The sequence below is a fragment of the Corapipo altera genome, unplaced genomic scaffold, assembly GCF_003945725.1.
Source record: "Corapipo altera isolate COAL_440 unplaced genomic scaffold, ASM394572v1 2b, whole genome shotgun sequence".
Classification (NCBI taxonomy): domain Eukaryota; kingdom Metazoa; phylum Chordata; class Aves; order Passeriformes; family Pipridae; genus Corapipo; species Corapipo altera.
In genome coordinates, this window is record NW_020884874.1 from 13,204,502 (window position 1) to 13,226,964 (window position 22,463).

Sequence of the window (22,463 nt, forward strand, 5' to 3'; positions counted from 1 at the left end):
CGGGCCGCCCTCGCCCCGGCCGCGCTCCGCAGCGCCGCCCCCCGGCCGGCCGCGGGACGCGCCCCGAGAGGCCGCGCGTCGCCCCGCGGGCGGGAGTTTCGAACGGCTCGGGGCGAGGGAGGGAGCACGGGGCGCTCCTGCCCGCCCGCGGGGCGAGCCAGCGGCGGCCGCTACCCTGGGAGGAGGAAGAGGCCGCTCGGCTGGGGCTGCCTGTGAGCGGGAGAGGACAGCTGCCTGCCTGGCACTCGGCGGAGCCCAGCGCCGCTTGCTCGCCAGGGAGCCCCCGCGGGCGGAGGAGCGAGGGCAGGGCCGAGGAGAAAGGGGCGAGCTGGGTGCTAAGCCTGGGTGCTCTCGCTGGCAGGCTCGCTGTCGCTGCGGTTCAGCTCGCTCACCCCGCCTGCCTCTGCAGCAGCGCGTACTCCTGCGTGCCGGCACAGGGCTGTGACAGCGCGGGCAGGGAGGGAAGGACGGCCGCGGTGGCGGGAACTTAGAGGAAGTCTCTCCTGAGCCAGGGATTTCCTCTAGGCCTCCGCCGCCGGTCCCGTGCCCTTCTGTAGCTAACTGACCCGTTAGTTGGAGCTGTGCTCCATGCCCGTCTCCAGGTCGCTGGCTGGATCTTTCCAGTCAGCCTGGCCTCATCTGAGGTACAGACCTGGACCCCTCGGTGGCAACTGCTGTGGCGGGTGGCAGTGCCCGACACAGGGGCTCGGTGTAAGGTGTTATGCTTTTCCTTCCAGTTGTGCACAGCTGTATGTGACGTGCTCCTGACACTCTGGATTTATGTTAAAGTTAATCCTGAACAGTCGGGATGAGAAGAATTATAGATAGTCCAATGCAAAATTCTCAGCTCCCTTCCCCCATCTAAATGCAAGTTAGACTACAGGATAAATTCGGGATGAACAGTGCTATCTTGCACATTTAAAAATAAAATTAAACACAGAGTTGATGAAAAGTCATTGCCTTAGCTTTCCTGTGTTGCTAGTACATCTGTTTACTGTGCTGTTTTCTCTTCAGCCAGTCCTGTGTAACACTGATCTTAAAATTAAATTCACAAACTCCAGACCTTTCTTTCTTAAAGCTGCTGTTCTGTATCAAGATAATTAAACAACATTAGGTTCACTACTAAATTTATAATTTAAAGCTTCTAAAAAGTCCATTTTTAGTACTAAATACTACTGGTTTAGAATGAGCTTTATACTGTTCTCCTAGAATAATGGCGTAGGGTAGTGTGATAATCTTAAGCACTTTAGCCTAAAGTCCTCAATTCTTGTAAGTAGTAACTAGTCCTCAGATGCAGACAAGAAAGCTCCTTAATTGTCCTGGATGAGTACCCTGCAGTACTGTCAACAGCTAATACTACATGCTTAAAAGGTAAATAAAACCTCTGATACAGTACCCGGCTAATTTTGCTGTGCTGTACAGAGTAGTAAAATCACTTCCCAAGCCCTGTTTGTTAAACCCACAAAACCTGCATTGATGATAAACATAAGCAAGAAAAATTAACTAATGAGGAGAAAGAGTTGCAATCTTAAAGCAGCCAAGTTCTGTTAAAGTGCCAAGTTTTTTCTATACTTAAGTACTGTTCCTGCATCAAGAAACCGTGATGTGGACCTTTGGATTTTGCAGTGTAGTGTAATCAAGTAAATGTAATAGAGTACAGGTCTGTGCTTTTGCATAGGCTATCAGGGCATTATTCACAAGGGGAAAAAAAGAAATATACCATGTAAATTTTCAAGGTACAATCTGAAGCAACAGTTTCATTAAGATAAAAGTGTTAGTCATAGTTTTCTGTAATGTTTATGTCTTTTTCCTCTTGTTTAAAAACCCAAAAATCTGTCTCATCTTAAGATTAGTTCCATATGTGTATTTACACATGTGGTTTTGAATCAAAAAGGAAAGGTGAAAAGCTGGCCCAGGAAGAGCTAATGTGGGGCTAATGTGCAATTTCAACTTTCAAACACCTGTCGGGGAAAGTGAATTAGGAAAAACTGAATTATAAGAAATGTTTGGGTTTGGTGCATTATTTTAAGAAGCAAAACTGAATTTTTTTTTTCTGCCTATAATTCCACTTCAGGATGTAGATAAAATGCAAGCACCGATATCTTCAAGAATATGATCTTGAATGTTACCACAATTTTACATACTTCATGGGTTGCACAAGTGACTTGTGAAGGAATGGGGGCATACAGTTAGCGTGCCTGGTGCTTATACAGTGGGTTTTCTTACTCAATTAACTACCTTCCATAATCTGTGTAATTTAAGGTGTGAGGTGTATATGTGGAAGGCAGGAATTTGGTTTTGGGAGGTGAGTCAGTATTCAAGGCATGCAGTGCATTATAGGTGTATATAGGCATCATCCCTCTGCTGCAGCCATTCAGACCAACTTTGAGAAGGTGCTGAACAAGCTCCCAATTAGTAAATGGGCCGTGTTCTCTGTATAAAATTTGAAAATTAACCTCACCATGAAAATGAGGGATTGCTGTGGTACCAGCTGACTAGAGGGACAATGTGGGATAAGATTTGTGAGGATAGGGTCAAGCATCAGTAAATCTCCCCCATGAAAACAGGTTCTTCTTATTTTAGGCCTGTTTACAAAGAAGCAATTTTAGGCCTCAAAACTGTAGATAGGCAACAGTTGAAGACCCTTAACTGTAAAGATTAAATAATGTTTTTTTATTATTATTTTGTTTTGCTGTAGATTTGGAATGGAAAATAATTTATGTGGGTTCAGCTGAAAGTGAAGAGTATGATCAGGTGTTAGACTCTGTTTTAGTCGGACCTGTTCCTGCAGGCAGACACATGTTTGTATTTCAGGTAAGTTTGATTTAATGGTTTCTAAAAGGGTTGTGCTGATTTGTTTAGAGAGGACTGTTTCAAACTAAGAGGCACTTGAAAAATAATGGTAAGCTAGAAAAAAATATTTGTCAGCTCCTCAGGTATGATACACCTGCCTTTAAAGTCTGTTCATAAGCTGATGTTTCTTGCCCCTGATATTTCTTGGCATTTTTCATTGGTGGTATCAATAATTAGATATCGTGACATAAGCACAGTTCCCACAGCTACTGATAATTTTAGCCAGTCTGGTTTGTAAATGCATTCTAGATCACTCGGTAATCAAGAGTGCCAGTTACCTGGTTTACACCAGCACCATCAGGCTCAATGCAATTGGTGGCAGTTTCAGACAGTCAGGAGCACTAGGTTAATGTAGACAACACCTTCAGAAGATCAGTGTAAAAGTCAGCCAGAAAAATCAAGAAGTTCACTTCTGTTTGGCAGGACACATGTTCAATCATTATGTTTGGCTAAGCATGCTTAAATCATAACAAAATACAGTGACTTCTAAAATAAAGACAGAAATCCAGTGGTAGATAGTAGGCATTTAGGAAAAACGTGTGGATCAGGACTGTCCAACAAAGTCTAGAGAATGTGACAGTCCTATAATATCCTGCTGTTAAAGCCAAAAGTTAATGAAGGGAAAGAAAACAGGGAAAGAGCAGCACTGAGATGGCTTACTAGGCTGCTCTGGTTTCCATTTTAAGTCAGGGAGGGGAAAAAACCTGAGGTGAACCTGCCCGAATTCGTACAGAAGCTTTTGTTTGTTTGTTTGGGGTAGTTTCTTTTGTGGTGGTAATTGTTTGGGTGTGGGGTTTTTTTTTTGGTGGTGTTGGTTTTTTAGTTTTTTTTAATCAAACCTGTAATTTTGATTAAAACTAACACTCTTTTCCCTATGAGATACAAGAATTTTTCTTGTAAACTGAGAGCAGAATCCATCAGACGAAAAATCAGATAGAAACTGAGTATAAGGACCCTACTACTATCCCAAATAGTGCAAATTCAATTAACTATTTAATGGCAGATGCATGCTGGAGGATGAGCATTAAAAAACCCCAAAGTGCTAATGAATACATTTCTCACTATTACTGTAACTGTTTTAAAATGCTGTCAACGTTTGTGAGGCATCTCTGAGTTCCAGGGAAGTTTTGTTTGGTTTTTGTGGTTTCGGGTTTTTTTTTTTTTGGTGTGTGTTTGGTTTTTTTTCTGTAAAGGACAGGTTAAAGGAATAGGATTAGGTTGGACGTTGCATTTATCAACCACATATGTGCAAATCAGTCTTGAAACATTTCTGTTTGGTTTTGGAGTCAGGCCTAATTTTTTCCACACTACAAATAAAGTAGATGTGTAACAAATGCATCATTTATTAACAGTTCTTCAATTATCAGGTTATTATAGCTTATGGCATTAATTGGTCAGAAATAGGTGATCCTCTATTGCCCTCAAAGGGGCTACCTTGTGGTAGTGTATGCAGAGGAATCAGCTGGCATTTACATTTCTAATTTAAATGATGTTCTCAGTTACAAAGACTCATTGTTGATGGTGATGGGAAGGAGCAGGAAGCAGGTGCCTAAAAAGGCATGTTTTGGCTGTATGATTAGGAAGGTCTCAGAAACTAAATTTACTGGTCTTGCAGTTTATGTAGAATGGAGTCGGTAATTGTATCCTAGTTATAAATGACACTACAGCTAAATTAGGAGGAGATATGTAGACACCTTGCTTAGATTGTAGCAGGTCCTGTAAGAGATTCCTTCTGTGATATATTAAAGTATCCCTTTTATTTCTTATGGAAGAACTGTTGGTCTGAGTATATTATGCTTCAAAAGCTCTGGATTGCAAGTGAGGGTAGGGCTGAGCTAGTGTGTACACAGGAGACCACCAAAACCCAAAGTGCTGCAAGAAGCCTTTGCTGATGACTGAAGCCATTTTATTCACCAAACTGAAGCAGCCTGGAATATGGAGAGATCAAGCAAGGGAAGGCAAGAATGGGGCAAGGCACAGAACTGCAGGAGGCACGTAATACAAAGAAAAGAGATTGTGTTCACCAGGGACAGCGTAAGGAAAGGACCTTTGCGGAGGTGTATAAAATTTTCAGATAATATACTGCAGATTTTGCGAGATAGGAAAATGGCTGAAATAGCAACTAAAATGGAGTACCACACAGACAGAATACCAAGGATGATAAAACCACCTTAGTTGAAAGGAAGCTGTATATCTGGTTGGGAATTCAGCCTTACGTACAGAAAGATGGAAAATTATTGTGCTTTTCAGACTGACACAAGTAGTCCCCCCTTTTCTTTTTTTTTTTTAACCATTTAAAAATATGTCAATAGTAAAGGCCCACAGCTTGACCTATTTATTTCTAAATGCCAAGACATACATAGTGAAATCTGGTTCCTCTCTATGCATGTAGGGATTTGTAATAAAATCACAGAAACTTCGTTTTTTGAGAATACAAGCACATAAATAATTTACTGTCTTTAAGTAGGGATATGACCTTTGCAACCTACTCTGCAGTAATAACTATGTGAATAAATGTTTTGTGGAAAAGCAAGATAACTTAAGAGAACATACACATTGAGTGATTTCATAAAACTCTTGAGTAATTTATAGCATAAGAATGGAATATTAAGACTGATTTTTATGCAAAAAATAATCTACTGCCTCTCTTTGCCCAAATATCAAAAATATATATATAACAAATACCAAAATATCTGCGGCTGCGCGTTTATCACTTGATCATACCAAGCTCTTTTTTTCTTCCACCTTTGTATGATCATTTGGTTCCTGAGCAATTAAGAACTTTGACATCAAAGGTGGGAAGTTCAAAATTTGAGAGAACTGTTTTAAACAATCTTCAGTGTCTTCTCCATGCAGCAAAACAATGCTGGAGAGATAAGAAGGATTAGAACAGAGTATTTCCTTGGTTTCAGAACTGTGTCATGGGATATTACAAGACGGGACATGACAGTGGGAACCTGGAAAACTAAAATCCTACACTAGGGTGTGAGTTTCACAGGGAGATAAACTGAACAGTGCCCTTCTGCTGTCCATTACTGTAGAATTTAAAGTAATCAAATGCTTCTGGGCACTGTTAGAACAAGATTACTGAATTAAAATAGTGATTTAATCTGTATTGGCAGTTCTTTTAATTTCCTCAAGATTCTGCACTTGTCCTGTTCCTTCCAGACATCTTTTCCATATCCATATTCAAGTTGTAAAGCCATTTGGTCATTTTCTATTTACTTCAGGGCTGGAGGAAGTTGTGCTCCACCTGATTCCCTGGTTTCTTCTCCTCTCTCTGGTGTCTTTCTGCCTGAGAGGTCTGATCATCTAATCCTTCTGCAAAGTATCTACAGCTTCTTACAAAGAGCAAGACTGCTTTGAAGGCTTAGAATTGCAGTTGCAAAGAGTAGAAGCCAATGCTGCATGAGCTGTAGCTTCCAAATTTCACTGTGCTGGAGCATATAAATACTACAGAAAAGTAGGGATAGAGGGACATCAGGAATTAATTCCATTCATCCTCTGTCCCTAGGCAAGGTTTGTTACACCCAAACCATTTGAACACACGTTATTAATACCAACTTGTTCTTGCAACATGGGTGTTTGTTATTAACTTCAGATCTTCACGTAAAATTGTAAATATGAAGCTGTTTCACTATGCCTTGATTGCTGTTATTTTAAATCCCACAGCAGAATGAGGCAGCACATTTTATCAATAAATGTCGAGTTAGGAAGCATTTTAAGGAACTGATGTGAGCCACATTTTATGAGGCAAATTTTATTGAAAAAAACCTGCAGAGATGTAGTAAGTAAGGACACTGAGGAAGATCACTAGGAGTTGCCTATTAATGAGGTTTGCATATTGGCTGAAAATGTCAGGTGTCTTGGAGAGATGATGCATTTAACTGCATAAATTTTAACAAACATAGCTATTAGGAAAGAGGCGAGAGAAAGTAGTTTATTCCTTTCCTAGAAGTCTGTGGGACAGCTCAAACCTCACCATAGCCCATTTCTGTAGTTTTAAAGATTTAGTCTTGTTAAAAACACACATATAGACCAAATCAATCTTGAGGGTGTAAAAGAAAATAATCTCGCTCTAATGAATTGCCAAGATAGGCTGAAGAACCAGAGCACTGTAGATTGGAGTGATGTTAGTACACCTGCTCAAACAATGGTTCAGCTGATTTTTTTATTTATTTTTTTTTTAAATTTAAAAGCAGTTTGGGATCTAACTTGCCTAATCGCCCACGAGAAATGTCAGACAACAATATTACTGTACTCTACTTAATTCTGTCTCTACAGGATAGTGTCCTAAATCTAGGGTTGATGTTGTGAAAGCAGGTATATTTTCTGGTTAACTTGAACAATTTTAAATATAGTCACTACTCAGCTGCTAAAACATGCTGTTTAAGATTCTCCTGCTAGAAAGTCACGTAGTATCAATTTTATTTTAATTTATCTTTCCCTTTCACATTTAGGCTGATGCACCTAACCCAGGGCTTATTCCAGATGCAGATGCAGTAGGTGTAACAGTTGTGCTAATTACATGCACTTACCGAGGTCAAGAATTTATTAGAGTTGGCTACTATGTAAACAATGAATATACTGAAACAGAACTGAGAGAGAATCCACCTGTAAAGCCAGACTTTTCTAAGGTAAGGCATGTTTTGTTCTAGTCATATATCAGAGGTATGCTTAGAGGTTTTTTAAGAAACAAAAGCAAACATCAAGTGATTTCATAAAGTGCATGGAATAAGGCATTAAATAATGGAAAATACTTGGGAAAACAAACTAGAAGTACCATGTAGTTGTCATAAATTTGGATAATGCTGAGAAACCATCAACAGTTTCCACCATCTTGAAAACTTGGCTGCACTTTCAGGCCAACTGTGTGAAATAAACTGTTGTGGATTTATTTCTACCTGCACCAGCATTGACAAAGTGGCTCTGTTCTTCAAAAAAAGAGAATAATGCTTTTCTAGGCCCATCAGCCAGGAACTAAGTAGTAGATATTAATTTACCAGAGTTGTTACCCAGCTGTTCTAGTGTCAGAGCTGCAGTTTCTGCAAAACTGAAACAAACAAAAAAACCTGAAGAACAAGTTAGGTGTAAAATGAGAGAAGATGGGTAACCTGGTTGGATGATTATCCAGTGAATGGACAACTTGACGAAGGAAGTATGCAGATTAAGTTTTAAAAAAAAGATATCCTTCATGGTAACAATTAGCCCAGGACTAGAATGAAAAAATGAAATGAAATAGTATGTTTTTCTATGCTTAACTTAATTTTCAGGGATCAGATACTCAACATGTTCTCAAAATTACATTTCATTTTATTTTGAGGATTCTTAAACTTTTAGTGTTCCTTTCTTTTTTCTTTCTTTCACCGAAGTCATAACATGTTGGTTGTAAATGCCAAAGGTGGCTTCTACTTGTCTTCATTCTCTGCTTATATAAAAAGCTAGAGTTGCTCATATGAAAAAGAACAGCAAAAGCTAGCACGTTTGTATAAGAAGTCCCCCTCAGAATAGAAGCACACAAGTAGAAGGTTAATAAATTAATTGGTGGTAATAAACCCTACTAGGTTTTAAAAAAGTAGCGATCTTGTTAGTTTGCATGAGGGATTGGGAAATACTTAATGAGAGCATGCTTTCTAGGAGAATAAAATCAACAAAGCAGACTTTTCCTGTTATCAGTCTTAACTTTCATAACGAGTATTCAGTGGTGATAACTTGCCATCCTCTAGGTAACTATGATCTTTTACCCCTCTCAAGATAAACAGAAAATTAGCATTTTTTTTTTTGCTGCATAAATAAACAAATGCAATGTGTTTTCAAAAGAAAATGAAGTCCAGCATGAGAATAAAATATATAACTAATCATGTCCACTGCCACAATGTTAGTATCTTCCAGACCTAAGTAATGTTTTTACTTTTACTTGAAAACTTTAGTAGATAAATCTACTTAGTGAAATCAGTCTAATGTTTGGTAACTTAAGGATAGGTTGTACTCTTAAATGAAGATGGGGAGTTGATGGAATTGATAGTTATTGCAAATACTGGAAAATTGATGCAAAATTTTATGAGTACAGTAGTTTGCAGAATCTTTGAGTAAAAGTAATTTCCTTTACTAAAAGCTGGATAAAATAATAAACACTTGCACTTTACTTGTGGAGGTCTTGCACAGCCTTGAACACATGGAGTAGTTAAAATATCCTCTTAAGAAAGCAGTTCTTTTGCTGAGTAGGATTTTAGAGTAAATGACTAAGTAATGTGTGCTGTAAGTGCATTTCTGGTCCACAGGTAGTAGCTATATATTCACATTTATATAAATTCCCTTTTTAAACAAATTGTTTTACACAAGCAAGACTATGGGGAGTAAAAGGAAAAAAAAATCTATATGCATGTGAGCTCCCATTTGAGATGTACATATTACAATCCATATATTTTCTTCTTTCCCAGCTTCAAAGGAATATTTTGGCATCTAATCCCAGAGTCACAAGATTCCACATTAATTGGGAGGACAACACTGAAAAACTGGAAGATGCAGAGAGCAGTAACCCAAATCTACAGTCTCTGCTTTCCACAGATGCGTTACCTTCAGCATCGAAGGGATGGTCAACATCAGAAAATTCACTAAATGTTATGTTAGAATCTCATATGGACTGCATGTGACTAACCACCATCATTTTGGTACTGTATATGTGTTAAACTGTAAAAACAACCAGAACTATTTCCCTCAAATTCCATAAGTACATAGTTTGATGAGCAATGTGAAGAACTTGTTTTAAAACATCCTGTAGAAAGTTTATAAAAAAACCAAAAAAACCCAACAAACAAACAGTATTTGAGCAAATTGTGGAATATAAATACAACTATTTTTAAGTAATTGCCTTTTTTTCTAATGTGTTATTCTATGTGGTCTGAACCAAACCTGATTAAAGTATATGTATTCTCCCCCCTCCCCCTTTACTTTGTAAGCACTATTAAAAGCTAAAAAAAAAAAGTTTAAAGGTTAAAACATTCAGGCAGAATGAAGGAATAATGCCATGTCCTTGTCTCTGATACCCAGATTGCCAAATATAAAGTGCCCTTTAATAGCAGCTTAAGAACAAAACTGTCATTAGATGAAGTGCAAAGAAAAAAGTATCTCTGATTAAAAAAAAAAAAGTCCAAAAATGTCCTTTTGCTCTAAAAGCAGACAGCACAGTATAATTTTAGGTGCAAGATTCTTTTTTTTTTCAAGGCACATACTTGTTACTTAAAGCATGCAATTTGAGATTTACCATCTGCTATTTTGGATTTTAGGACTTTTTTTTTTTTTAAATCTCCTCCTGCTACTCTTTAGTCAAACAGTGGTTTGTTCAGGACAGTATTTCATGGGGATTTGAGTGGGTATCTCAGGAAAGAACCCTTTTTCAGCCACCCTAATAGCAATTGGTTGGAAGGATGCAAGCAATTACTAAAAAGTTCTAAGTGTCAAAAGGAATGGTGTGAGTATCCCAAAAATGCTCTTCTGTAAGATTATTATGTACCACTGCTGGTTGGTATGGTTATTTTCAGGTATGCTTTGTTCTTGTAGTCTTTTTCACTAGTAATAAGGAGTTTAGATGTTGTCTTTCATTTTTTTGAAACGCCTGGAATTGAAAACTTCTGTTTTCTCTCTACTGTTTAAGGCAACCCTATGCATTGGTATAAATCAAGATTCAAATCCTGTTGTGGCAGGCAGAATACATTACTTGCCCTGAAGCTCTTGCACTGAGATGTCCCTATTACCTGAGGCATCCTTGAAGACAAAGAACTAAGCAGTAAACTGTAAAGACTTAAGACATCATTATGACACTAACAATGTAGTTATTCTTCCAGTCCTCATTAGCTTTATACATATACTCTTGACAGTATGTGCATTTACATTTTAATCTGTCATGCCAGATTACAGGAATATAATTCTGCTAGTTAGAAGTAACCGCCCAAACTGTGAACCCTTGTAGGTTCCAGGCCCTTCAAAAAAAGGTAGATTTCATGATGACTGACAGTAGAACTCTGAATAAAAATAGAATGCTTTCTCTTTCTGCATTCTCTAATGTGGATGAAGATGTGCCAGGCAGTTGATGCTTCTGTCTTTCCACATTGTTAGTGAAATTGTCTTCATTTTGAACATGTATATTTTTTTAAATTGGAAAGGAGTTATCTGAATGTACGTGCATATGGAAGCTCAGCAGTACATAGGGTAGCTGAATGAATTACTGAAATCCATTAATATTTGGAACCATAATTCTAATGTGTGCTCCTAAAAATCTCTCTGTAATTGTTTAAATGATGACTAGCAATTTAAAAGTATTAACACTGTAATATTGGTATGACTTAACAGAATTGGTTCCCTAAACTAGCAGTTGTTTCACTTGAGGGCTGAAGTTCTGTGAACTTTTAAGAAAGGTCTTTGGTTTTCAATTATATTGCAACTTTCAGGTCTGTAGTGACGTTTTGAGATTTTTCATGCACTTTATTGTTCTATTTATAACTCTGTTTTAAAGATATATCTTAAATGTAAGCATGTAAATAACTTAGTCATCTGCAGAAGCACTGACGGGCTTGTGAAGTCTGCCTTGGACTAAGGCTACAGTAGTAGCATTTCAAACTCTTGCACCTATTGAATATTCAAATGAAAACATAATCAAGTACAAGCTTTAACCAGAATCCATCCATCAGTAGCATGAAGGCTTCTTAGAAGCCTATGCCACAAAGTGGTGAAAGCAGAACCTATTGCTGCTACTGCACAATCAGCTACAAAATGTATAGTCTCACCCAGCAAACCCATTAATTTAGAGAAATTGGAAAGTGAAGCTCTGTTGTTCTGTTAAGGAGCAAAAGAGTCAACTGTGCACATGAACTTGGGTGCAATAAACTTGAAGCTCAACTGTATGGCAGATGCTGCAGTAGAATTTGGCACCACCTTACCCGACACACTAACATGTCCTATATATAGCTGACCCATCAGTTACAGGAGAAAGAATACTGTGCTTGGTGAAAATTGGAGAGGAACAACCCTACCTCATCATCTTTGCAAGATAAATGGCTTTTCTATGCCTTTTGAGAGGTTTGATGCCTTTCAGGTCTTCTACAGCTTTGTCCACATCTTAGCAATCCATACACACTGCCTTATGAGTATCATGTTTCCTGATAAAAATCATAATCCAGATGCATGGAATTTGAGAAACCAAGTTCCTGTAGTCCACAGGCTTCAGGCAATATCACAGCACAAACTTAGTGTTACTAAAAGATAGAGTGCATGTAGGGCATCTGTAAAGACCTATCCATGATCTCTGTAAGTTTTCAAACAGCAGGGTTGTCCATGTGACACAGCCAGCCACTGCTGACAGCACAGCATTAGAATTTCAAGGTTGAAGATGAATTCACTTTCCCACAAACTTCTCCTCGCAGAGACCACCAAGATACGAGGAAGTGCTACAGAGTCTGTTGACAGGACTGTTGATGCATCTTGGTGTATTTTTACCTCAGACAGATAGCTAGTTTAGTTAGAAGGCTGTCATAATGCTTATCAGAGGTTAGTCATGTACAAAGAAGTAAGTGGATCAGACAAGGTAACATTACAGATGAAAAACAGGGGTGGGGTTTTTATGTCTAGCTTGAAAAATATTGTCCATCTTACTGTGATTTATTCAGGTGATTTATTCACCTTCAGTCTGAATTCCTATGACACTTAAGTTTGATAGGGGCAAAAAGGCTCCAGCTCCATCATAGTGGAGAAAATTTCATCTTTCCAGTGGCTTTTACAAAGCCGACCCTTACTACCAATCTTCAACAGTGCAGCAACTCAGAACTTTGCTAAAATAAACGCAGTAACTTAGTTTATAGCCTTGCCAGACAATCTGTTCTTGAGATGTGAGTGACAAAGTCACAAAGAGAAATCTAGTATTTGACAGTCCATTATTTTCTTTGTAGTGCCTCAACTGCTGGTTTTCTGGAAGTCAGTTCAGACAAGTCTAGACTAATACTGTCCATGCCATCTGAAAATGCTGGAGGGAAGAAAAAGGAAAAACCCAGAATGTACTATGCACATACACTCCTGGCAAATCCTCATTTACCAGAGACAAAAAAAGAGCAAAGTTAACTAAATCTTGTGACTTCTGTCTGGACAGCTGCAGGAGATCCTTCACATACTTACTTAACTACCCTACTCCTTATCCATAGCACAGTGGTCTGCAAGCTTACAGATGATCTCGTATTTTGAGAGCCACAGAAGTTTGGTCTGAAGATGATGGGTTAATTGTTGCTGTGGTGGGTAGCTGGGGAGCTCTGCTCAGTGCCAGCCAGGAAGATGCTGCAAACCTGACAACTGTGTATCAGTGCTGGCAGTGTGTGTGGGACTATTCATGCTAGGCCTTCCTATTTGTGTTTCTGTTTCCAGTTACAGTTCTCTTTTTAAGAGCTGGTCTTGTAGTGTGCGATATGAAAACGGGGCTGGAGAAGATGGGTGGAGGGACTTTTTCTTAATTTTCGGTCTAGGCAATGAAGACAATCTAAGGAAGAAAAACCAGCTGGAGGCACTACGGACGCTTTATTAAAGGCCAAACCCAGGCTTCTACATGGAACTCGAAAAGCAAAGGCCCTTTCAAGAGGAGATGGAGGGAGGATACACTTGAACATTTCCAGCTTTAGCTAAAGCTTTTTTGGAGGCATGGCTGGGTACTCACTGTCTGTAAGATAATGGTGTGACTGGCCTTTCTTCAGATAGGGAAAATCAGAGGTATGTGCACTGCATGAGACAACAGCTACAAGTCAACAGCAGTCTTAGAACTAGCTGAAATGTCAGGTACTTTTAGGGAGTTGTTGGGGTCTCCATCCAAAACTTTCCTGGACTATGAGATAAGGAGGCCTACCTTTCAAAATAAGGGTGTTCTTCAGTTTGTCCCATCTCACGAGAAAGGTGGGGCAGACCTACTCTGATACAAAGTGGAAAGAAGCAGGGACTTCATGGTGCAGTAGGGGGAATCCTGAAGACATCTGATATCCATCCAGAAATCAACTGAAATGCCTGCCATTTCAACAGCAGGATGAATAAGTCTGATGAAGGCTGGCCTGGATGTGTGAAAGACCTGAAACCTTCAGCCAACACGATGAAGTTGCCGCACTGCTCCTGCAATATTTCCCATCCATCCTAACTACAGGTCTTCAGGTACAGATGTATGAACAGACCAGAATTTTTGAAGACAGGTATATACTTGGCTAAATAATCTCTGGCATGCAGGAGGTGAAGGTAAGCTGTCTCAGGACAAAGCCATCTTGGAGCAGCATTATTGAGAGGAAATTAAGGGATTTTAAGAATCTGCAATAGATGAGACATTGTTACAGATGGAACATATCTGACGGTGTTTGATCACAAGTTCAAATTTCATTCCTGCAGGAAGTCTAGCAGACTTCCTACAGAGTTAAGGCCTCTTCAACTTGAGGCCCAACTGTTGATGGAACAGCCAATGAAGCCATGCTCTCAGGAAAATATTTTCAAGGTACATGCTGATAGAAAATACTTCAAGTTCATGTACAATTATAACTGTTCAGGAAAACAATCCCCTGGTGGAAGTGAAGATCAGAGAAGAGTGGCCTAAAGGCTGCATCTGTATTAATAACTTTATCAGGGACAGAGAATGAATCTACAGTGGAAAACTGTTCCCTGCCGCTGCCTTGGCATGTAGCAACTTGGGAATGCCCAGCGACAGTTTGGGATCTACAAAGAGGGAAAAATATCTCCAGTTTCAGTGTCTTGCATACCTCAGGATACTGACACCATGTATTCTATTTATAAACACAGCTGGATGGCTCATGTCAGCCACTTTAGATTGGTTTCTAATGGATCAGAGGAGAGACAGCCTTTAGCCCCTGAAGACTGCCTAGCAGGGCGACGCTTACTATGTTAGAAAAAAAAAAAAGAGGTGGTTTCCCCTGGAGTCAGTTCCCTTTAATGAAAAGAAAGAAAATCGGTAGCAAACTGCTGTTGGCATGATATGGACAATCTCAGACAGTGCAAAATGTCAGCAAAAAGGCAGCACTCACAAGGCTCTGCAGAGGCTGTAAGAGGAAAGGCAACAAGGCTGCATTTCATACAGCTCAGAAAGGCATGTTATACAAAACTGGAGAGCTGGAGAAACAGCTGATAGTCTCCCAGACTTTTAGGCAGGCTGTTTTAAATACAGTTCACAAAATTATTTAAGCAGTTCATCTGTGGAGGGACGCAACACCAAACAAAACTTTCAGAAATGTGAACGGCCAAATATGCACCAAGAAGCAGCAGAAAGACTGGCCCAGATGTCCCTGAGCTCCAGACCTGCCAGAACAGGCATGTGTTGGTTCCTGCCCCTATGGAGTTGAACATACCAATCAATCACTGCAGATCTCAAACTCCAGGGTAAATGAAATATTTTCTTACTAGTGATCATCTCGTCCAAATATGCATAAGCAGTGCTATGGCTCTGGAGATTGCAAAACAGCTGGTTAAACTCTAGTAAGGTGAGAACCTACAGAGAGAGTTTGTTAAGCCTCACTAAGTCTCTGTGGAAAACTATGTATCAATTTCTAAAAATAAAAGGTAGCTGAATGACTCCCTGTGATTCTCAGAAGAGAGACTAGCTGGGAAGAATGAAACAGGCCTTTGAAAAAACAGTGTAGACAGAACCAAACAGTGAGACAGATGGTTACCCCATCTTTTATTTACAAATCAGAAAGTCCTACACTGGTCAAATAAATTTCTGGAGTTGTTGCATGTGGGCTGGTCTTCTAGCTGCCAACTCTCATTAAAGAGATGTAGGAGGAACAAACCCAGGTTCCTCACAGAAGTCCTAAACCTGTAGAAAACTCAACAGACAATTTCTACTAAGTCCTTGCAAGAAAGGCAACCTAATAAAACAAGTAAACTCAGAAACATATTCACTGCGTGGAGGTAAAATTCTATTTTTTCAAAACAGAGAATAGATTATTGGTCATTTGTAAGGGCTGTTTGCAGCAAGAAGGCAGCTTGAGCCTGTCGGTGAAATAGGAAGATGAAGGTCTTCCATATCTTCAGCAAGAAAGCAAGCATTCTCCTGGGTCACAGTTTCTGAATCATGCAAAAAGTGATGAAGCACAGGCTTTGTTTAAAAAGTGAAGGGGAAGGCAGCAACCTGATTGAGGCCCAACAGCAAATTAAGCTGCAGGAGTTAGGTCAGTGTTTTCTGAAATTCTGCAAGGCAATTCCAGTTAGGACTGGATGGGTTAATGGGCTGCAGCAGGAACATGATACTGCAGAGCCCCAAAGGGTCATGGTGGATCCCAAAGTACATGATACCTAAGATAGAGCAGGAAAGAAAAGGAATTGTGGCACAAGTAGAATGTTAATGATCTAATACGTTTACCTGGTACAAAGAAATGCTTGTGCAGAAAACCAAGGAAAACTGATTTAACAGACAGTTTTGGAAGCAGAATTCTAATTCAATGGTTGTTAAATAGCTTGTGTCCTAAAACTGTACCGGATGGGTAAAGGGTACAAGATATGTTAATGCACAGAATCTTACCAAAGGTTGGTTAGATATCGGCAGTTTTCTCTAAAAGAGGGATCCAAATGTAAACAGCTTTTAGCACTTCTCCAGGGTTTACCAAACCTCAGGTGTGTCTTTTGGCCTATGGGGACTAAAATCCCAGACCCAGCAATTAAATGTAATCTGGACTGCTTTTTATATATAGTGAGGAACTGGCTGAAAATGAAATTTACGGATTTAATATTTGTACATGGAAGGGAAAAATATGAATTAGGACTGTCCTCTCATGAAAAAACAGAAACTGGTACTTCAAAGTGTGCAAATATGGTAAGGAAAGTAAAGCAGTTTAATAGTTCTTCAAACTCATAATTTGAAGCTTCTGCACAAAGGGCAAGTTGACAAAAATCAATGCTAGGTACAGCTACAAACAGATTCATAAGTAAGACACACCTTGCACAGGAAGTGCACTGACAAAAGTGGGCAAAGTCATGCTGAAATGTATGGCAAAATTTCACTTCAGATCACTGTAAGTCCCCTAGCAAATCTGCAATTATCCATCCTGTTCTCAATTCTTAACACAGAAAAAAAGACTCGAGAAAAGGTTATGCTGAGCCAAAATTTTCTCTCTGGCTTCTCTCCAGACCTATTTGTCAACAGTTTGAATGGAAAATTAGAGGCACGTATGTTTCATAACAAATTCCCTGCACACAAGTGGGTTTATGTTTGGCATCACGTTCCAGAAGACCCAGTATACACACAGCTATGGAACTGGGAAGGATTTATTCTCTGGTTCTCCCATGTATAAATAATGCTGTTTCCCATTCATAAAATGAAAAGCAGCACCATCTGAGAAATATTCAATTTACACATGCTAGTTGAGACACTGGGATTTGACCCTAATTATTTTGTGATTTTGAACGTACAAGTAATATATTCATTTGTTCAAATAAAGCCATTGGCAGAGGTAATCTGACTCTGCACATTGTCCCCAGAAGAGTTTGTAAAAATGCCTGGCATTCAGAGCCAACTGGGACATACTTAAATTTAACAAAAAGGAGAAAGAAAAAAAAAACAAAGAAGAAAAAAACCCACTTGCTCTCTGAAACCACCTTGAAATCATCTTTACGAGTAAGAAATAATTCCTCAACACAGGGGTGAATTTCTGGAAAGTAAACAGAAATCCAACTGCATCCAGACAGAACTTATGAAAGTACAGAAGAAAGGAGATATCTGGTCAGGATGCTAGCCCATCACACAGTGTGAGCTCTGGAAAGATGTCGTATTTGTCATACTGGAAAGCACTAAAAATACAGGTCCAGGTCACCCTCTGCAAGTAAAGCATTGAGAGGTGCCTCTGGGTGAGGCCTGGAAGGTTCCCTGTTAGAAGCTCCTTACAGTCCTCCACAGATACATCTGAAGGGCAGGACTGCCCTTCTGCAGAGTTACATCAGGCCTCATATGCCTCCACAGTAGTTCTCTGCTTCAGCTGTGCTCATACAACCTGAGCACATATGTTCATATTATGTAGAAGGCTTCTACATAAACATATTTGAGTGAGAAAATAAACCTTTCCAGATGAAGAAGCACATACCTGCACTTGTAGATCCAATTCCTGCAGTAAGCACGGAGCGTGGCATGATCTTTACTGCATACTTCAGGAACTGAGATTTCCCTGTACCTGGATCTCCAACCAACAAAAGATGCGATTCACCTTGGGAGAGAACATTGATGTAGAGCAGACAGTACAGATAAAGACACACATATACAAAAAATGCTCAGATTAAATAATACTTGTCATTATTCACCTAACATTTAGCACTACATATACGTTACAATATGTGATTCTGTTTAAGACTGCACTATTTATTGGGTGTGATAAATTATTGTTTAGTAAAAGCATCTAGTCATATTGCTTCACCCAGCAATATGACTGGACACAAATATTTACAGTGAAATATTTTTAAAGTATTAGCAGGTTTTTGCACATTTCCTGTAATGAGAATTCTTACATTTTAGAATACTCATTTCTCAGGCTCATCTCACTCTTGAATTTGAAACAGAAGGATGCCAGGTTTTAGTTATCATTCCTCTACTTGGTTACTTAAATTAGTGCAAAATGGACTAATAAAATCAGCACGTTGTTTTTCTTAACTAATTCTTTGCCAACAGTTACATAACTTCATAATTTCAAAACAATAATTTGGCTACTACAATCTCACTGAAGTGCTCTAAAATTATTTCACTGTCTACAAAATATCAGTACAACTTCAATCATAAAGTGTATAACTTTATTTAGCTGATGGAGCATTAAGAAAATCCTGTATGTGTATAGAGAGACATCCTATTTTAGAATTATTATGACCTAGATAGATTATGACCTGCATACCACCTGGCACATGGCAGATTTGCCATCTAATAACAACAGAAGGAGAATCAGCAGGCAGATAACTTGGGAGTTACAGAACTAAGTGAGATGTGCTGACAATCATAGATGGAAAAGTCTGGCATTAGGAAGCAAAATGAATCCTTTAATTTTTCCTTTCAATGAACTGCAGTGATTGACATTGAGGGAACATTAAGATTCTATCCTTTGATGCCAATACTGCTGGGAATAGTCTACTAGAAATCATTTAAAAATGTCACTTATACAATAAAAAGTGAATTTATATTTTAGATAAAACAGCTGCCTTTAATATTGTACCTAATGGAAACCTGAAAGTCTGCTTCTACTGGGTTTTTTTGGGGAAAAATTTATTTGTCTGAGATTCTGCAATAATACTCAGGATTGATCAAAAATTGTTCTCACTCAAGAAAATGGGATCATTATGCTTCCAAGACCTTACTGGTTTGATTTTGTAGGGAGGAGGGATGTGGGTGAAGACAGGGATGGGAATGACTGTTAGAAAGGATCTGATACTGTTAGAAAGAATACTAACCTCTGATTCGAGTTCCAGTAGCATCTGTTCTCTGTACACCACCAGCAAGCACCATGGCCACAGCCAGCTTCACCAGGTACAAGCCAAAAACTTGAGGACATAAGCTAGCCAAAATTTCATTCCTCCCTAAAACAGCAAAAATGGCACTCAGCACTGCCCCTGGAGTAAAACTTGGTTTCCCACAGACTCCTGTGTATACTGACAAATAATTTGGGCCTCCTTCTTGAACAAGAGGAACAGAGTAGGGAGAAGATTTTCTTAAAAATGATTTTATTTTTTAAATGGGACCCAAAGCAGTTGTTTGATCCAAACCGTCACAAGCAGCAAAGCCAATCCTATTGCAATTTAAGGAATGTATGGTCTGGATAGCAGGAGAAAAGGGCTCTAAGGAAAGAAATACCATCATCCAAATTCTTTTGTTTCATAGCTAAAAGTGCAGGGGCTATGAAGAATAAAACCTAAACATTTCCAGACTTCGAAATAGCCCTTGAAAACTGGGGTGTTGTACATTTAAGAAAATAAAGAAAACTTCTAACACTTGAATTATTTTCTTAAATCTGTGCACACATAGCATGGCTCATTTTCTTGTTGTTACCTTCTATTTCCTTTTCCTTTTTGACCCTTCTGTGTCACAGATCCCTTTCCTCCTCCCTACCATAGTCTCTTTCCAGCACAACGCTGATGGCTTGCAAGATATGTTACAGAATTAATTCTGTCCTTTAATATTGTAACACTACCAGCACATAAGGGGTCACAGGTTTAATGCAATGTATTACTCCCATTGCTAGGGAATAAAAGAGAGTGACCAATTTTGAGATCTTAACTTCATGTTTTAAATTTAGATGCAATTACATGGTACTGGCAAAATATGTAAGCCCCTAATAGACGACCTGAGGTATATGTGTTTCTTTTGGAGATTTTCTGAAGGAATTAACACATCTTTGTCCATCCAAAAGTGAAATTTTAAAAACTTTGGTCAGCCATGGCATAACTCAAGAATTAACTCCACAGTTAGGAGTTAGCATCACAAAGTGACTGACACAAAATGCAGTAGTAGCTACCATTATCTCTTGAAAAACAGCACATTCTGTTGTGCAATGGCCTATACCTTAGACTCCTCAGTCAAATTTGATCTCTGTCCTCCATTTCAACTCAAATTCAGACTAACAGCCTGAAACGGACATCTTGGGCAGTCAGGGTCCTTCTCATTTCCACCTCAATTTTCTTGTACCCACTTCATATTTATTTATTCAGAATGAGTAATATTGCACAAAATCACATTGCTCCCTGCAGGCTTCCAAAAATTGTTCTGAGAACGAAAGGTTAAATGGAACCTTCAAAGAAGATCCTGAATTACTTTCTGAACAGTTCTAACCAGAGTGATAATAATCTTGTTCCAGAGAGCAGAAGGATGAAATGTTATTCCAAACATTGTATTCCAAACATTCCAAACATGTATCATTCCAAACAGCAGGAAGCTAGCAATTAAATTGCTTTCTGGGAAATGCAGTTCTGAAGAATCTTTAACATTGACAGGATCTACAGTTTCTTATGTGAGCAGGCTAATTTGGGGAATATTCCCACCTCTTTTTCCTCCTGTTTGTCTTTTAAGAAGAAAAACTAAGCCCTTTCCAGGGTTTTATAAGATACAGTGTCAGCCTAAAAAAATTCAATGATGGAGACCCTAAAGACTCCATTGAGATTCCACAGAGTTGAGGAGAAGGCACTCATATTATGGAGAAGGACAGAGTTTCAGACACGACTCCTGGTTATTCCAAGGTGGTTGACTACAGACTACACTAAGTTTAGGACCCAGCACTGACTGTTCTGGAAGCCACTGTGAATTGAGAGGTTCCACTGCACTTGAGTCAAGGGTCTAGGCATCCAAGGGTTAGCTTAAAGATAAGATGTGCTAAGCTTTATGGTGAAGATTCACAGCTTAGTTTGGGATGCAGAGACCGCGAGTCAGATCTCTTGTCCCAGAGGCAACAGCTACGCTGACCAAAGGCAGATCTGGTCCATACCATTTCTTCTAAGAAGTATGCTTTGTCTTTCTTGATTATAAAACACTCCTCTTTTCCCCCACGGTAATTATATTGTTTCTCATTTTTTGTTAATAAATGTTCCACAAAATACTTGACTAGAAAGCTCAAAAGAAGGAAGATCAATGCAGTATTTTTGGTACTTCCTCCCCCTGAGTAATATTAAAATAAAAATTTCATATTCTTGTACTGGAAAAAATATATTCTTGGATTAATGGGTGGTGGGATAGGATAATGGGTGAAAATGTGTTCAGTCACTGTATTTTCACTCCTGATTTCATCTCTATCCGATCAAGTGCCCTACATAAAAGCTTTCAACTACTAACCTGCTAAGGGATCATTCCTATGCCTTTCCCAGAAGTCTTCAAATTCCCTGCGAACTTCTTCATCAATTACAACCCCTGCTAGCTGCTCATTGTTCACTTTAACGTAGTTGGCTTTCAAAACAATCTCCAAGTCACAGCGTGAACCCTCATGGAAAGGTTTCCACCTCTGCATTACCACGCCATACACTGTGATATCATCTCCTGGAGGTAAAAACAAAAGTTAGGAAAATAACATCTGACTTGAGACATGAAGCCATTTCAGTTAGCTGTAATGCATAATAATGCAATGCAGTTACAGGAAGTCTAAAACAAAGATAAAACATCTGTGGTAGCAAGTTGCTGTGTCTTTCCACTTCTGTTTAAGGGAGGTGAATTCTTACAGGTATACCTCTGTTTGTTTCCTCTTTTAGAAGAGAGGAATTCACAGTAAACTGTAGAAGGTCTCTCAGTTAGATTGACTATACAAAAAATTCAGTCAAAACTTATTTGATTTCTGGTAACTTTTATGAACTCCAGAATCACTCACTAACATTCTGGGTACAGTGTTCTTCTGAGAAAGTATAACCATCCTGTGCAGATGTGCCTATCTGAGAATTTGTAGTCCATTCTTCATTCATCCTCCTGCCAATAGCTTCTTCTTTGAATGCCCAGTAGCTTTTTCCACCTGCAGCACTCCTTAGATAAAAAGCCGGGTTACCCGGCACTACGAATCTAAGAAGGGGCAACACGTGCTGGGTGATGGTGTGAACCAATTTCCTCGAGAGGTTTGGTGTTCTACATTAACATGATTTAATATAAT

At 39.1% G+C, this 22,463-nt stretch overlaps 2 protein-coding genes across 5 annotated transcripts in view; one reads left to right on the top strand and one right to left on the bottom strand.

Moving 5' to 3' along the window:
- ASF1A (anti-silencing function 1A histone chaperone) overlaps window positions 1–11,303 on the top strand; it is a 12,660-nt gene extending 1,357 nt beyond the window's left edge. The window contains exons 2-6 of the mRNA XM_027634221.1: window positions 33–212; window positions 1,292–1,371; window positions 2,699–2,814; window positions 7,314–7,490; window positions 9,294–11,303. Of these exons, the coding sequence (XP_027490022.1) occupies window positions 33–212; window positions 1,292–1,371; window positions 2,699–2,814; window positions 7,314–7,490; window positions 9,294–9,506 (766 nt within the window). The 3' untranslated portion in view covers window positions 9,507–11,303. The remainder of the gene's footprint in view (window positions 1–32; window positions 213–1,291; window positions 1,372–2,698; window positions 2,815–7,313; window positions 7,491–9,293) is intronic.
- Window positions 1–22,463, bottom strand: part of MCM9 (minichromosome maintenance 9 homologous recombination repair factor) — a 47,303-nt gene that overhangs the window by 17,474 nt on the left and 7,366 nt on the right. For 3 of the 4 annotated variants that reach the window (XR_003526165.1, XM_027634299.1, XM_027634300.1), the window contains exons 4-6: window positions 21,665–21,865; window positions 19,297–19,422; window positions 17,952–18,071 (exon numbers count right to left, since the gene is read on the bottom strand). Coding sequence is in view for 3 of the 4 variants with exons in the window: in XM_027634299.1 (XP_027490100.1) it covers window positions 17,952–18,071; window positions 19,297–19,422; window positions 21,665–21,865 (447 nt within the window). In the remaining variant the exon portion in view is untranslated. Of the gene's footprint in view, window positions 1–12,631; window positions 12,869–17,951; window positions 18,072–19,296; window positions 19,423–21,664; window positions 21,866–22,463 lie in introns of those variants that run through there. The other variant, XM_027634301.1, reaches the window with a different exon arrangement.